The sequence below is a fragment of the Scheffersomyces xylosifermentans genome, assembly GCF_036884685.1.
Source record: "Scheffersomyces xylosifermentans strain CBS 12540 chromosome Unknown RJT20scaffold_7, whole genome shotgun sequence".
NCBI classification, from domain to species: Eukaryota; Fungi; Ascomycota; class Pichiomycetes; order Serinales; family Debaryomycetaceae; genus Scheffersomyces; species Scheffersomyces xylosifermentans.
Genome location: NW_027042945.1, coordinates 1,254,616 through 1,270,840, shown reverse-complemented (window position 1 = coordinate 1,270,840; position 16,225 = coordinate 1,254,616). Strand labels below are relative to the sequence as shown.

The following is a 16,225-nucleotide window of genomic DNA, read 5'->3' as shown; positions in this document are numbered from 1 at the left end:
TAGATTCGTATTTATTAATTTATTCTAAACAAATTGAAGAACAATAAAGAATTGTAGCTTTAGACATTTTCATAGGAGCAATGAATCCAGCGAGTTAAGCCAACTGAAATACTGGAAACCATATGAGTTTTAAGAGTAGAAAAAAAGAACTCCGATACCGGGAATTGAACCCGGATCTGCTCGGTGAGAGCGAACCGTGCTAGCCATTACACTATATCGGATTTTTCTTATCAACATTGATTCTATATAGAACTTGATGTTCTGAATCACGTGATCGAGTTCTCACGTGAACGTGACTTTTAGTTAAGAATAAAGATATACCCCTTCAAAAAAAAATTCAATCCACCTTTAGTATATGAAATGACGAGCCCAAGCGGTTAACACTTGTTTAACCGACAGAGAATTCTCTACTTGGGTATCGACTTTCAACTATCTTCACTAATCTTTCTACTCCATCGCCATGATCATCTGAAAAGATGAGCATGTTCTTTGCCGGAGAGTTTTGCTGTAGTCCACACTAGTTTCTCTCCGTACTAACCTCCCTCATGATACGATCTATATTATCTCTCATTAGTTAGTGGGCTTACTTCAACCCAATAAGTAGTTGATAGGAATATACATCCACCTTAAAAAAAAGACACTCTTAAAAAATTAAACCCTTATCACACTGGTGTTCTCTTTTCTCTTTATTTCATTTAGTTAGTTAGGAATAGAGAAATCCCTTCTAACACATAGGGAATGCATTAGGTTAATCCTTAGGTTAGCCATAGTTTACATAATTCTTAGAAATTGAAGAACTCCCTACTTGTTTGACTAAGCTTAGAATTTTAGCTGAAATAAGCCTTGTGCTTGATAGACACTTCTAATGTTTATGCTTTTTGAAACTTTCAAATGAATAATACTAAAATATTATTCCCTCAACAAATATTCCAAATTTTATGAAAAAACCTACTATAATTGATTATTACACTTCCGGTTCACTCCTGAATTTTTGGTACCGCTTATTATCCCAAATATGTTTGGTTTCAAATCAAGTATTTTTATCAATTGCCGCAAAAAGTAGAACTTTGCGATCGTTCATTTATAGCGCTTATAATTATTAATTTCCACCTTACCTTTTTTATAGTTCATAGGGGACTTTTAGTGAAATTAGATAACTTGCTAAGGAAACTACTACTATCATGCCAATTGAGCTTATTCTTTCCCCTGTCATGAGACCTTTGGTCATGGCCAAAGCAGTTTTGTTTCATCCCCACAGAAGCGCTTCTAGATATGTTCCAAACATTGTTGAGTTGTCTGAAGAAAAGTCTAGTCAGTACGCTGTACTTCATAGGTTTGGATCTGGATCAAAGATCTACGACGTTTTTGACACCAACAAAGGAGAGTTCCCAATCGGAGGCAACGACCCAGCCCTGAAACTCTTTTGGTTTGTCAGGTCCAGAGCGGTTAAGGGTGCTTACAAGATGTACTCAAGTGCTATCACTGGTACTGGGCCCGATGGAGAGGATGAACCCGTTGCTGTTGTAAGAGCAGGGTTGAGATCCAACTTCCTTCTTATTCGGGCGCCTGACGTTCCTGCCGCCGAATTAGGTTGGCATATTATTGGACACAGAGTCGACGCCAATGACAGCTACAGAATGTTTACTTTAGCCGATGGGTTCACTTACCAGTGGACCAGTAAGGGAAAATGGCTAGAGAAAGTTTATAACTTGGGAGAAAAGGAGTCTGAGGTGAGAGAGAGAATTGCCCAAGTTCTTCCCAATGGAACAAATGGATTCACTTTAAATGTTGATGAAAGCAAAATAGCCAGAGAGATTGCTTTAGGTAGCGCTTTATGTTCCTACATCGACCAGTGGAATACCAACATCGAAGTGGGTGGAATCTATTATGCCAGACAACCTGGGCAAGTTCGTTGGAAGAGAGACTAAATTCCCATAAAGGGCTGCTGGAGATGGTTGAACGTTAAAACCTCATGGCACTGCTTTTCTTTGCCGTGGCTTCAAACTGCAGCACCATAGTGGAATGAGTCTTTAGTAACTCGTTATATAGAAGAAGAATGAGTCTATAAACCAAAATAAAAGAGGTGATATAAAATGAGTTTTCGTCTGTAAATACTTGTAACCGGAATGAGAATAATTAAATAGACGGGGAATGTCTATCCCAAGCTTGAACCATAGCCACATGACTAAGTGGGTACCCTATAGCACTGTCCAACCCAAGTATTCCCTCTCCCCACTTGAGTCTGCAAAAGTCTCACTGCGTGGAGCTGTCAACTAAAAGATTTTTTTTCGCAGTAAAAAGACATGGAATTCCCCTTCCGCGTTGATAACGGCGTAATGAGGAAGCGAGGAATTCATTACCTTAATTTGCTATATGTTCTGCACACATCATCCAGGAACGATGATACCATTTGTACTGATTGGCATAAGTTACGAGAGAAGACTACCATACAGTAGCGACTACAGACAGGCACTTGTCTCCGAATAAATACTGTTGGTGATTTTCACGATTTAGACATTCATTTAACACCATCCTTTTTATTCACACTCTTGTGGCAGTTCATACTGTTCATGTTGATCATACTGCTAATACCGTTCATAATATTCATACCGTTGATTCTACTGCGAGATAATTCACTAATTCCTGATGCTCCCTCCTAATTTTCCTCCCGCTCAACTGTACCGTACCTCACGCCGTGTCTCGCTATTCGCACTCCGATTGTCACTAAATGCAACTTCCGCCCCATCATTTGCTACTAATCGTCGCGGGAACCGATTTCCTCATTGGATTTGTGGAGAGGAGTCTCGTGAACCCAGTGCCGAGATGTGTTTAAGTGTCAAGAGAATAGGCGTTTAGTACTGGCGGGTTTAGAGGACAGAGTATAAAACGTGAAGAAATTGTAGAATTTCTTCGTTTGTAGTGAAACAGAATAATTTCAACTATAGAATAGAGCCTCGGAATCCGGTGACAAGTATATAACACCACTAGACCATTATATATATCAGTGTAGTCCGATTAGATAACAGTTGCGGTAGACCCCATTCAGCTGTATTTTTCACTCGAGTTGCTCATTAACACCCGTTAATTTGGTCAAACAACCAATATATAACCTGAAATCTCCAGATAATGTTGAGATTAAGAACAGCCCAGTCGTTCAGACAGAACGCAGCCAGCAACCTCAAAATCAGACTCAACTCCATCCGTTTGGCCTCGGTTGCTGCTCAGTATTACCCCAATGAACCAACCAAGCCCGAGCTTGTTACCGAGACAATCCCTGGCCCAAAATCTCAGCAATTGAATGAAGAATTGGGACGTAAGTTCGACAACAGAGCCACATATTTCGTAGCTGACTATGTTAATTCCTTGGGAAACTACATCAGCGATGCTGATGGTAACAAATTGCTCGATGTCTACTGTCAGATCTCATCAATAGCCTTGGGTTACAATAATCCTGCTTTGATAAAGGCTGCGAAATCCGATGAAATGACCTATGCCTTGATTGACCGTCCTGCTTTGGCTTGCTTCCCTTCTACAGATTACAAGGAGATTTTGGACGAAGGAATCTTGGCTGCAGCTCCACCAGGAATGGATAGAGTTTGGACGTCGTTGAGTGGTTCAGATGCCAACGAGACAGCATACAAGGCCGCTTTTATGTACCAACACGCTAAACTCAGAGGCTCAATGGATTTCACCGGAGACGAATTGACTTCGGTAATGGACAATAAGGCTCCAGGAGCATCACAAATGTCAATTTTATCATTTGAAAAGGGTTTCCATGGTAGATTATTTGGTTCTTTGTCAACAACTAGATCCAAGGCTATCCACAAGTTGGATATTCCAGCCTTCCCATGGCCACAAGCTCCATTCCCTAAATTGAAGTACCCATTAGAGGAATTCGAAGAAGAAAACCACCTTGAAGAAAAGAGATGCTTAGAGGAATTCGAGGCAATCATTGAAAAAGACCATCACACTCCACCTCATGGAATTGCTGCAATAATTGTCGAACCAGTTCAAGCAGAAGGTGGTGACAACCATGCAACATCATTCTTCTTCCAAGGATTGAGAGACATCACTCTTAAGCACGATATTTTAATGATCGTAGACGAAGTCCAGACAGGTGTTGGAGCAAGTGGAAAGTTGTGGGCACATGAACACTGGAATTTGACAACTCCTCCAGACATGGTTACGTTTTCTAAGAAATTCCAAGCAGCAGGATTTTACTACAGCAACCCAGATTTGCAACCAAAACAAGCATACAGACAGTTCAACACTTGGTGTGGTGATCCATCCAAGGCCATTATCGCCAAGACTATCTATAAGGAGATCGTGAAGCACGACTTAGTCAACAAGACAGCTGAAGTAGGAGACTATTTGTTCCAAAACTTGAAGCAACTTGCAGCAAAATACCCATTAAATTTCAGAAATTTGAGAGGTGAGAACTTCGGTACGTTTATTGCATGGGACTGCAACGACGTTGGTGCTAGAAATGAAACATTATTGAAATGTCGTGCTAAGGGAGTGAATATTGGAGGTTGTGGTGATATTGCTATCAGATTAAGACCAACATTAACCTTCGAGAAGAAGCATGCTGATATTTTGGTACAAGTTTTGGAAGACGTTGCAAAGGAAGTTTAAATTGCAACTACACGCGACGGTCTTCAACAATAACTAGAGTCTTTAAAACTTTTGCAGCCGCTAAGTCCGATTAATCCAGATTGAATTTGATAATTGGTAATGGGTATAAAATAATCTTAATAAAATGAAAATGATCAGATTCAATGTGACGTCAATTTAATGGATAGCTCATGTAGAACAACCGATAAATAAGAGATATAAGGTCTAACATCGTTCCACATAGCCCCCCATAACCGTAGAGTAGCGTTAGAATTAAGATTTTTGCAGTTTGCACCTTTCAGGCCGTTTAAGTTCCGGGACTAAAGATTATTCCGCTTATTATAATAAGCGGTTCCATATTAGTTGTATATTGAGCGAAAATGCTCCAATTTAGGCCTGAAGGAGGTTTAAGCCTCAAACTAAGAAATTCTCTCCCGCTAGTTGTCCGAGTCCGAACCCAAGAGTAATCGGTCTAATACCAAGAACGAAAACACAGATCCCCAACCGGATGCAAATCTTATGGAACCACCCTTTCACGACTGCTTGGGTCGCTTGGAGCATTGCCTAAACAGGAATAGCAACACAAGTCACGTGCTTCAACAGCACCTGTTTCTAATCTGGAAGCCCGATGCGCTCATTCCTGCACATAATTTCTATATACTACTGTGGGAACTGGAGGAACGGAGAAACCGTTGGCCGTTACCTTAGATTAGAGATGACGGTGACGTGGTTTTGTCGGTGAAGCATTCCCATAGTGGTCTCGGTCTCGGCGGCCACATGAAGGGGTAATCGCAAGTGAGTGCCCTTTTGGAACCACCAATGACCATATGGCCACGCAGCGGGATGCGCTAATGAGACTATAACCACCCATCGGGACATCGTCACTTCCAGTCCCTGGGTCGTAATCCTCCAATGGGGAATGGCTTGATCCATATCCAGTACGATTTCACTGCATAGGGCCATCTGCAACCGGTAAGGCGGGTAGTATTATTTGGGACATGAGCGTTAAAAGCAATCGACGGCTTTTGTTAACAATGCGGATATTGAGAGGTTGACACAGTGCAGTCCCAGTGCGCGGGTTTATCGCAAACACTGGGAAAAAAGTACGACGATCCCAACAGCAGCACAACAATACAGTGGCACAATGGCACAATAAAACGAACGAACCAACCGACAGGAAAAGATACTACCCGGCGAACCTACCCCAGTTATTGGCCATAAATTTATAGACGCATCGCCGGCTCGCTGCCGGCACGATACAAAGTAGAAACTGCAATATTTGTAATTATTATCAAATCTCTCTACTCCCTCCCATGGTCTCGTTCGTTCTGTTGTCACAACAGCAAAAATAGCACAGGGCAATCCTCAAGAGTGTACGTGGAATGTGTTATATGTGCGAATTGGGATGTATTTTATAAGTGTTTTAGCAACTCCCAAATTTAGTCAGTATAATAGTACAATATACCCAATTCAGAGTTCTTTGTAGCAGTTGTCAATAAGGGCCGATTCCAGAGTCAGCAAAACGGCGTTTGAGTACCGTAGTATCCCCTCTACGAACTGTCATTCTCCTTACCCTTCTCGTTATAACCACCACCATCACCCATCACTTTTACCGTCATCCTCTCTTCAACTCTTCTGGGCTCTGCTCTCTACTGCTATATAGCTCTTCCATCACATCGATTACGTAATCCGTGTGCGTTCTATCCGCCAAAAACAGAAACACGGGCTCATAACCACGGATTTATACAGTCTTCAATAAGGAACCATCAGGAATCCATAATAACCCATTTCGTTGCTGACAGAAGGTTCGGATCCAGCTTCTAGCGTCTTTTGCTTCTATCAGGTGTTGATACCGTGCCAGTAAGACAAAGCCACCAACTTTCAGCACTCGTATACTACTATCAGTGGTTGTTCTTCGGAGCTGTGTTATTCGGTGTCCGTTACTAGCTAGCAGTTACTAATACTAAGGCCGTCAAAAAAGCGACTGCAACTCAACTTATTATTAAAACCGTTCATACCACCACCGTTTGTTTCCCGATACCACATGTGTTCATCCAGCAGCCTCTAAACAGGGCGGTTGAGCATCCAGCAGAACAGTAGTCTACCAATAGAGAACGCATCTGATTAGTGCCTTCTCATATTACATAATTGTTGTTAACACTAGTCCCACCAACAGCATCGTACCACTTATAGAGATTCTTCCCAGCGTCCGTGGCTTTTGCACTCCCTTGCAAGAAAGCGTACCACAACCGTCGACTTGAAACTTCGATACCCCCCTCACATATTAACCTTTTTTTGCTATCCTAGACTCCAAGCCGTTACACATCACATCTAATCGCACAATGCTAGGGCGTCTCTTCAAGCAGCAACCTTCCAATAGTCTTCACAACCATCACCACCATCACCATCACCAGCTGGCAACTCCACACAGCAACTCGTCGGTAAACCCTTCCCCCGCAATATCTTCTTTTGAGGACTCTTATGCAAGAGAAATCCTCTATGGCACTCACAATGCTAACCAGCTCAAACCATATCTGTTCAATAATAAGCTATTCAGAATCATTATTTCTCAGGATGGAGGCAGTCTAAGAAGCAAACAAGTCCTTTATGACTCCGCATATGATACCAGTTCTCCTTCGACAGGAAACTTCGCTGCATCTCCTTCATCGTTCAATGCAACGAATGCAAGTAATTGTACCATCAAGTCAGTGTTTCGTTCCAAAAACATGGTTACTTCCAAAATATATCACAACTCGGGTGACATAAACGACTACATGTTTGGTTGTGGTTTACCCACGAATGAAACCAACTGTGCCACAAAAGTTCATGTACTTCCAGTGCTATCTAACTCAATTTGTGGTCCTTATAATGCCGTCTTAATCACTCGTTTGTTCTCCATCAGTGATTTTGAGAATATTGAATGCATTCTAGACACAGCTGGAAACTCATATGAGTCGTCTTGGTGTCCAACTCCAACCTCTCTGATTGGAATGCCCACTATCAAGAAGTACCCTTTTGCCAAGAGTAACGGCAGTCTTTCGAACCCCAACAAAAATAACGTCAACAGTAGATTTGCCATAGGTATAGTGATACCAATAGAAAGTGCAAATGACCTCAACGATGTTATATTCAATAACTGGGATGAGATCTCGCATTACATGGTGTTAGCACAAAAATTGGTTTATAAGAAACTAATAATTCACCTTAACAATGACTCGTCATATGATCAAGACAATAGCTTGACCTCTTGTCCTTATTTGATAAATAAGAGGATCCAGTTCCCTAATTACATTCTTCAACCTGATCATGAAATTGGTGCACAATTGTACAAGTTAATCAAACTAGTTCACTACAACTCGAACATCCCAAAGTTGATCAACTCAAATTATCTCATAAAGTCTGCACTTACAAACGATAACTCACAATTTAATTATATGCTTTTGAATTGGGTTTTAGAGATATTAAATTGGTTGGAATTTAAGGATGGAAAATCGATGGTGAATAATAACTACTCATACAACTCATCTTTCCATTATAATTACCTCTCTCACTCTCTGTCGAACACAGACCTTCCAGGGATGAACAACTCTCTCACATCCATGAATAGTATTAGCAACAACAACAGCAGTAACAACAATTGCAGCAATAGCACCTTTTTGGCAAGTTTAATCGCATTGCTTTTACCACTACGGAAACTGTTGGCCGTGAAGCCATTCCACAACGTGACCAATACTAAAAATAGGGAGATAACAAGAGTTGTGATTATGACAGGAAATCCTGTGGTAGCTAAAAAGCTTATTTTCATTATTAACGGTTTAATCCCAGCACTAGACAATGGACTCATATGTTATGAGAAGAATAGGATAGCAGTGAGTGCCAGTAGTAGCACGAGCAGCCGAATTAATGACTTTCAAGCAACTTCCGAAGAAATAATGGGATCAGCGATCGAAGAAGGAGTAGAAGACGATGAAGATGATGGGTCTAGCAAATTTTCATCATCAGACGACTTGCCTTCTACCACCAACCAGAACCTGAATTTCTCGCTGCCTTCACCCGTTCATCAAACTGTTTCTCCTAAGAAAATATCTCCCTTGAATGGTATTCAAAATTCAAATTCTCCAAGGAAAGCATCACCCCTGCAATCAACTGCACTTCCAATTTCCAGCCATCCCATTCCAATAAAGCCCAGCAATATGTCAACTTCGCTTTGCTCTTCAGACAACTCACTTTCTGGCTCCACTACTTCAATAAAAGGTTGGGAGATTCCATGCAAGTCAGCGGCAAGTACTACCACCACCACTCCTAATAAGCACATGGAAACAGGAGCAAAGGGAATTCCGATCGCAACCGCAACGATGGCAACTACTTCAGCTATTGATACAGAGAATCATCTTCGAAATTCTTCGCTTTCTAAGAATTCGTCAGTGGCATATCTTTCGTCATCTTTGAACTCATCGTCTTCGTCATCTTCTTTTTCGAATTATTCTTTGTCAAAGATTGGAGGAAGCTTCATGGAGAAGTGGAAGAATTCCTTTAATAACTCCTACACTACTAACTCCATTCATACTAATCAATTTTCAAATTCCATGAGCCACAATCATTTCAGTAACGGGGAGGGAAGCGAGTATGTTCCGCCGCCAACGTATGGTTCTTTGTCAAAAAGGAACTCTATTCAGTCGTTGAGGACTCCTTCACCTGCTATAGAGTACGAGGATTTCTCATGGCAAACCACCGTTCCAATGTCACTGTCACATAGTAATAGCATAAACGCTATAAACTCTCAGCAGACAACCATTGTAGGAACCCCTACGAAGTTGTCGCGTACGCAGTCGATGTATGATCTTTATAATATGAACAACGGCGGTAATAAGGTTATGAATGAAGAGAGTTATAGTGATGGGACAGCAAATATTTCTAGCGCCAGTAGCAGGCGTTCCATATCAATCAAAAGAGCGAAAACACTGGTGTATTCGCCCTTGGTTGATGATAACTTGGTCAAGAATATTACAGAGCACAACAAAGGTGTTGTAAAACTGAAGTGTGCAGAGATAATGAAGTTAAAAATCTCTCAGAGAAACTTGCAGGACGGTATTTTGGAAGTTTTTCCCATTCTTAGCCAGAAATCCAAGCTTGACCATTATATCGATATTGACGAAGCTGATAGTTTTGTGAACGACCAAAGTACGATTACTTCTAGACCTGGAGAAGAGGATGCAAGCCGTAAATCGCAAAAATCGGAGGATGGATATAATCATTACAATTTGAGCTCGTCATTCAGTCCGGTTTTCAAACACAAAGCACAACTACCCAATGTTGCATTTACAGATGAGTTTAGGCCAGAATTTAATATCCAATCTTGCCCTGTTAATCCAAAATTGGAGACTCAAGTTATCAACAGCATGAAGAATGACATGAGGTTTTACCAGAGTAACTACAATTACGAGAGTATTACTTCTAGAACAGTCTTCATCAGTTTAAGGGCAAGAGAAATCAAAGTGCTTGAGATGAGCTATAATAATGAGCATATGTCACCTCTGAATTCTACTGCAACAACGCCTTCAAATAGCCTGATCGGCACATCTCCCTCGACTTCATACTTTCCTGACACCATCACTTCTACTGGGCACAGAAATTCCATCAGCTCTAATAACGGTAACAATTATAAGACTATTATTAAAAAGGTCTTCACACCAGGAAAGAGCAGCTTCAGCAACCAAGATTTAGTTAGGAGGGTCGATGACACGTTTGACGATATCACGCAGTTATTCGCCCAGCAACAGAACAAGAACAAACAACAGACAACGAGATCAAACGACAATAGTTACGAAGGAAATGACTTCAACAAGAGATTAGCGGGACTAGTTTTGACTTTGGTTAACTAGTCCTACAACTGCAACTTATTTATTCTAACTTATTTATTTATTAGAATGTTATACAACCATATATAACAAGTTAGTCATTGATAGGTGATCTAATTTATTAATGTACAATATTATTGAGCCTGATTGAAACAAATTTGTATGTATTAAGATGTAAGGTATGAAACATTTCAGGTAAACTAAAAAACCATGACCTCTCAAAGGTATATCATAGTTGTACTCTACATATGCCTTTCAATGATAATTATGTGATTCATAAGCAACATCAGAGAATTCAACTAATATAAGAGTACCTTGTGAAGTAGTCAATACACAAAAATTTAGAGACCACAATGATACAAACTAGCTAAAAGGTTCGATGACAATGACGATGAGGAGATAGAACATGTATGGGTGTGTAGGCAGAAGACTTGGACATAAATTTATCGACTCTTGATACCAAACGCGGGATGACGAGGCAATGTAGGATATAGTATGGGGACAGGAAAAAAAAGTCTATGAGACGCTGAATCATGAAGTTGAACGATCCTTGCTAATTGATATGTAAGTGACATGGAAACTGAATTACAATAAGATTGTCGTTTGACAAATAAAAAGGGTTGAGCGGTAAGAATGAAACCAGAAAACGAACGATCGCTCAATCAGAATTACAATTTTTGGTTTATATTAGTCAATCGGGTTCTAATTCTTAGGTTCTTCAATGGATAAGAATTTGTACTTCTTCTTCGTAATATCCCATAAATCATTCAATGCATCATCATCCACAAACCAAGAGACTCTTCCAGCTGCACCTTCATTCACAATGGAACTTGGCAAGCCTTTTTCTGGTCTCTCCATTATAATTCTCATAATAGGAGCCTTTGTTAAACCCTCAACTACGAATGTCACTCTGGCAGCATGACAAATGACGGGTATGGAAAGGGTGATTCTATTCTCTGGACCTGAAGGCGCCTTCGACACAGGTAAGCACCAGGCTAACTTCTCTCGCAATTGTTCTCCATGGTTAGGAAATAATGATGCGATGTGTCCATCAGGGGCACAACCCAAAAGTAAAAGGTCAAACATTGGTAATTTCACAGAGTCCTTACGAGCAAAGTTGTTGATAAGAACCTTTTCATAAGCGTCAGCACACTCTTGTGGGTCATCAATCAACGACTCGTCTATGTGGAAGATTCGAGGCTTATTTTCCGATTTTATTTGATCGAAAATTTCTCTCTTGGCTTGGCCATAGTTGGAATCTGGAGATTCAAACGGTACCAATCTCTCATCTGCAAAGTAGATGTCCCACTTGTCCCATTCAATCACGTCTTCTCTGGGCAATAAACCTTCTTTCAAGATCTTAATGAATGAACCACCAGATATAGCGATTTTAAACCGCACTTCTGCCCTTTTCTTCTTTTCTTTCTTAAGTTTACCGTTACCATTGCTGTTGGGATTGGGGCTTCCCAATTGAACTTGTGATTGGTTGTTACTACTGGCGAGATTAATGCCACTCTGCCCATTCGATTGGTTGATGGAAACCGTCAGCGATGAGCTTAATAAACCCGGTCTCTTTAAGCGGTCTTGCTTGATAAGTTCGATTTGGGCTGCATCGAGTGTGTTGTACAACGTTTGGTTTTGGGCCGTTATGATGTGGTCCGCAACGGCTTCTGCGACGCCTAGGAACTCGGGGAACGAGTATATCAAAGGAACGGTGGTGGTCATGGTATCACGATAAGTAAGGAACTGCGATTCGATCCAAAGTGCTAGGTGGATACCGGGATTCTTGGGTTGGTGGTTATCTCACAACGGAAGTCTTGGTGGAGATACCCGAACGGTTGATGTTTCTCACGACAACGACACAACGTCCAAGTGAACACGGTTAAGAAATGGGGTAAATCTCACAAAAAAAGTACCACCAGAATGGTCTTGACGGCGAGAACACGGATATGGAAATCAATCAGCACAAAGAGAACTCTTGTGCAAACGGTATGAAGCTATAACTGTCCACGAAACAAGGGTTGTAAAGAAAAACTGAGATTAACACAATTTTTTTCTGACGCTTTGGATTTGGGCGGTGTTGTCTGCAGGCGGCGGCACTGGGTTGGTGAGGTATGTGGAAGTGGTGGAGGGAGGAATCACAGTAGATGTGTTATGGGGAGAGGGGGATAGGAGTTGGAGATGTATGGGGAGATTTGGAGGGTAGAGATGGGAGAAAATCAGTTGGGGGACTTTGGCCAGAAAATCGGTTGTGGCGGGCGTTTTGGAATGGAGTAGTTACTGACGGTGTGATAGTCTAGATTGGGGCACACCAGGAATTGAGAATCGGAGGGTCTGGTGAGTAGAAGCCAATCTGGGCGTAATCAGGGAGGAGTGCAGAAAGCTGGGAATACACCGGAAATTAGCAAGCGTAGACGGGGAAAAGTCAGAGAGTGATAGCAAGAGAAGAAATGAGATGGGAACTGTGGTCGATGTGGTTTAATATCCCAGGGCTATTTCTTTATTGCGGCACAGAGGAAGGCAGGTATGGGGCAGGATGGCCAGTGTTTAGTGTTCCTGATATTCCTATGTGGGTCAGGAGAAAATACGTTCACAGATAGAAAGACAAAATCCTTTGGCGAGTTTCTCGTTCGGGGTATATTGTCGTTTTCGCTTTTTACTAGGCAGAATGTGTAATCTCCTGCTTCCTTGTTCTTCCTATTGATCTATAGATTGTCTATCTGCAGTCCGGTAAAATTTCTCAATCGGAAAAGTCAAATTAACTTAATAGATTAGAACCGGTAGGGCGTGCGCGGAACAGGTGGTAGCAAAGAATAAAAACGGTGAGATAGGAACTGCCGATAAGTCACGTGCACGGAATATAGTCAAGCAAGGTAGTGTGTCGAAAGGTTGAATGAAGTGTAGAAAGCTAGGAAACAACTGGATCAAATTTCCAGGTCGCTGGAAGTTGGTGAAAGGTGGAAAAGATTATAATAGAGGTAGGGGTTTTCAAGATTCCAGGCATGACTTAGTATTTATACCGCAAAGAAGTTGCCACAAGTCCGGCACGTTGTGGCTCAGACAGTTAAAACCGGTCGCAATTTCTTGTTCTAGAAAATTCCAGTTTTCTTGAAGTTGGCATTCTCTGTGCTGAGGACAAGGTATGGAGAGAATGGTGTAGAAATGAACCAGCCAGTACTTTCAGTTTGGAACCTTAGCTTTCGTAAACCATTGGGGTGGAATTATACTTGTTTTTGAGCACCGGGATCGAGGTCAAATCAAAAATTCCCTGGAATTTTGTAGATTGCTTACTCCTTGGAGGTCCGATCTGGTCACGAAGAATGACTGACTTCCAGTGAATTCGGGAATTCGAGGCATTTTTTTTTTGCATCCAGGGTGCAACACGAGCTGTAACTATTTTTTTGTGGTTTCAGCTAATCTCTGTAATTTGCTGAAAATATTGCAAAATCGACTTATGTAATATTTTCAAGTAATCACGAAGAACAGAAACGAGGTTAGAAGCTTCTATTCTCATGAGAGGAGGAGATTGGGGTTGCGAAGAGCTGGGAGAGCTGTGGAGAGCAGTGGAGAGAGATTGTAGGTGAATGGAGATAGCCAGAAAGTTCTAGACACGGTTAGAAGAATCCAGGAGAAATACTATGCCACCCTCCATTTCACATCTTTCAGCAAACCTGTAGACTTTATCTTTGCTTGCTCCAAAAAGTGCTTTCCCCATAAACAACAACCCTGTTTTGGGATTGCTGTGTCGCATTTCCTTTCGGTCCTTATTTTTTCTGGTCATTTTCGACACTATTTGCGACACTCAGATTGTCCAAAAGTCCCCGCGAAATTTATGGGAAGAATAAACAAAGTGGCAACAGCAGTTTATAGGCTTAAACATTAATAGTCTCCTCATTGCTATTGGATTATATAATTTGGGAGGTATAAAGTAGACCATTGAAAGTTGAAATTTGGCAGGTTCTCATAGACAAAACTCCAGAAACCAAAGATACTTAGTTGCCGAGAATGACTATAACCAATTACTTTGAGTTGACTTCATCGCTCATTTACAACTTTATTGGCTCATTGTATCCTACAGGGAACCAATATGACCAAGAAGTGGCTACATCTAGTCAACAATTGAACCAGTACAACTTGATTGATAAACAGGACAACAACAAGGTTCTTCTTGTCACCAATATATCAGAATTGAGTCCCAAGTCCTCCCTAATTAATTTGATTTACGATAACAATGAGTCCCAAAATAAAACCATTGACAACTTATTAATTGACTGGGACGACAGCGATCTTACAAACCATCCCGTGAGTTTCCCTATAGGCGAATTGAACTTACCCAACGACTTGATCCAAGCTTTTAATAGGAAAGTTAAGTCATTGGCTGTTTGCTCCAAGCTTGACGCTTATTTTTCTAAGGAATGCTCTAGGCTTAGCGAGCTTTCGGCAGTCCCAGAACGCCCACACTCACATCCCGACCCACTTAAAAACGAGGCAGATTTATTGGATACTGCTTTACCCAAAAGTTCGTTAATTTCAGATCCTCCTGTCTCACATCGTCCCAATGACATGCCTGACTTTGAGGATGAATTGGAAATCAGAGGCTCTGCTAGATCACTGCTGCAACCATCTGGGTTTCCTCTCGTTGGCGACAGTGATTTGAACCCACCAGGACTTCCAAAACACCCCGAGATGAAACCATACATTGACCCGCTTAGAAGTGGCGGCAGCGGCGATGGAGGAATGTATCCTACCCCTGACCACCCTCTCTTTGGAGGTAGACAAGAAGGAGGCAATACTTCTAGATTGGGTGTTCCACCAGGTGCAAGGTTCGATGACCCCTATGGTGAAGACAATCTTGATGCCCTTGGAAGTGGCCTACCAGGAAATTTGAGAGGTGGTGGATTTGGCAGTGGTGGTAATAGCGGGGGAAACTTCCCAGGTTTTGGGGGTGCCAGTGGTGGATTCCCTTTTTAGCGTGAAACAGCGTAAGCATTAAACGCCATTTATGTATGTCAGAGACGTAATTCACTACAATTGTCCATCTCTAATAACTAAATAAACGTTTTCCAAGAATGCACATGGAACCCTTCAAAAATTAGACGATTTCTAGAAGCATTGTATTTTCACAGAGATAATGGAGCCTAAGAGCTAGCCTACCTGTTTTAGCCGTTACCCCAACATTGTGGGCCGACTGTTTACATTTCTCTTGTCGTCAGAGTTCATACCCTTTTTGAGTCTTTTACTAGCCGGTATTTCACATCTTCTTTACCCAAACAAGGTAACTGTCATATCGGTATCCTTAAACAATCGAAATACATAATGGACCCCACATTTTTTTTAGCCAAAAGCCTAAGTTTAAAACAGGATCTTCACCATTATACTCTATTCAGAAATGGTAATTCCCCATTAGTCTTCTTGGGACAATAGTGTTTACGCTGACATTAGATTAAATCATAATATACGACTATCTTTTAGTGGTTATGCCTTTGAAGAGTAAATGTAATAATGGACTGCAAAAAACACTTTTACCTATTTAGGAAGTATCATTAGAAATATCATGCACGATCATGCACGATCATGCAACTCATTTGGACACTTTCCTAATAAGGATAGTATGGCATACATGATGCGATTTGCATTTTCATCTGATTTTAATAAAGTTGATCGTGAGGGGGAACAGTTCTTCCTCGCTTGCCCTCTGAAAAATTTTTGGAGAGCAAGCATTGCACTTGATGCATTGACTTCGGAGAGATTAA

General features: G+C 41.3%; 5 protein-coding genes and 1 non-coding gene across 6 annotated transcripts; 4 read left to right on the top strand and 2 right to left on the bottom strand. All coding sequences in view use genetic code 12, as the record gives it.

Moving 5' to 3' along the window:
• Positions 1 to 149: 149 nt before the first annotated feature.
• On the bottom strand, positions 150 to 221 carry RJT20DRAFT_t138. Its single transcript has one exon. It is a non-coding gene; the product is annotated as a tRNA-Glu (tRNA).
• Positions 222 to 1,181: 960 nt separating this feature from the next.
• On the top strand, positions 1,182 to 1,928 carry RJT20DRAFT_157134 (uncharacterized protein; the record flags this gene model as incomplete). Its single annotated transcript, XM_064919143.1, has 1 exon — positions 1,182 to 1,928. The coding sequence occupies one exon, from the start codon at positions 1,182 to 1,184 to the stop codon at positions 1,926 to 1,928; it is 747 nt and encodes a 248-aa protein (XP_064772687.1).
• A 1,063-nt stretch (positions 1,929 to 2,991) lies between these two features.
• UGA11 (Uga11p) lies at positions 2,992 to 4,974 on the top strand. Its single transcript, XM_064920908.1, has one exon. The coding sequence runs from the start codon at positions 3,127 to 3,129 to the stop codon at positions 4,633 to 4,635; it is 1,509 nt and encodes a 502-aa protein (XP_064772686.1). The 5' UTR covers positions 2,992 to 3,126; the 3' UTR covers positions 4,636 to 4,974.
• Positions 4,975 to 6,697: 1,723 nt separating this feature from the next.
• RJT20DRAFT_59699 (uncharacterized protein) lies at positions 6,698 to 10,615 on the top strand. Its single transcript, XM_064920906.1, has one exon. It carries the CDS (start codon positions 6,957 to 6,959, stop codon positions 10,494 to 10,496), a length of 3,540 nt encoding a protein of 1,179 aa, XP_064772685.1. The 5' UTR covers positions 6,698 to 6,956; the 3' UTR covers positions 10,497 to 10,615.
• A 559-nt stretch (positions 10,616 to 11,174) lies between these two features.
• On the bottom strand, positions 11,175 to 12,197 carry RJT20DRAFT_99126 (uncharacterized protein; the record flags this gene model as incomplete). The annotated part of the gene is made up of 1 exon (XM_064921754.1): positions 11,175 to 12,197. One exon carries the CDS (start codon positions 12,195 to 12,197, stop codon positions 11,175 to 11,177), a length of 1,023 nt encoding a protein of 340 aa, XP_064772684.1.
• A 1,963-nt stretch (positions 12,198 to 14,160) lies between these two features.
• Positions 14,161 to 15,944, top strand: RJT20DRAFT_59704 (uncharacterized protein). The gene is made up of 2 exons (XM_064920907.1): positions 14,161 to 15,381; positions 15,425 to 15,944. The coding sequence occupies exons 1-2, from the start codon at positions 14,478 to 14,480 to the stop codon at positions 15,463 to 15,465; spliced, it is 945 nt and encodes a 314-aa protein (XP_064772683.1). The 5' UTR covers positions 14,161 to 14,477; the 3' UTR covers positions 15,466 to 15,944.
• The last annotated feature ends 281 nt before the right edge of the window (positions 15,945 to 16,225 follow it).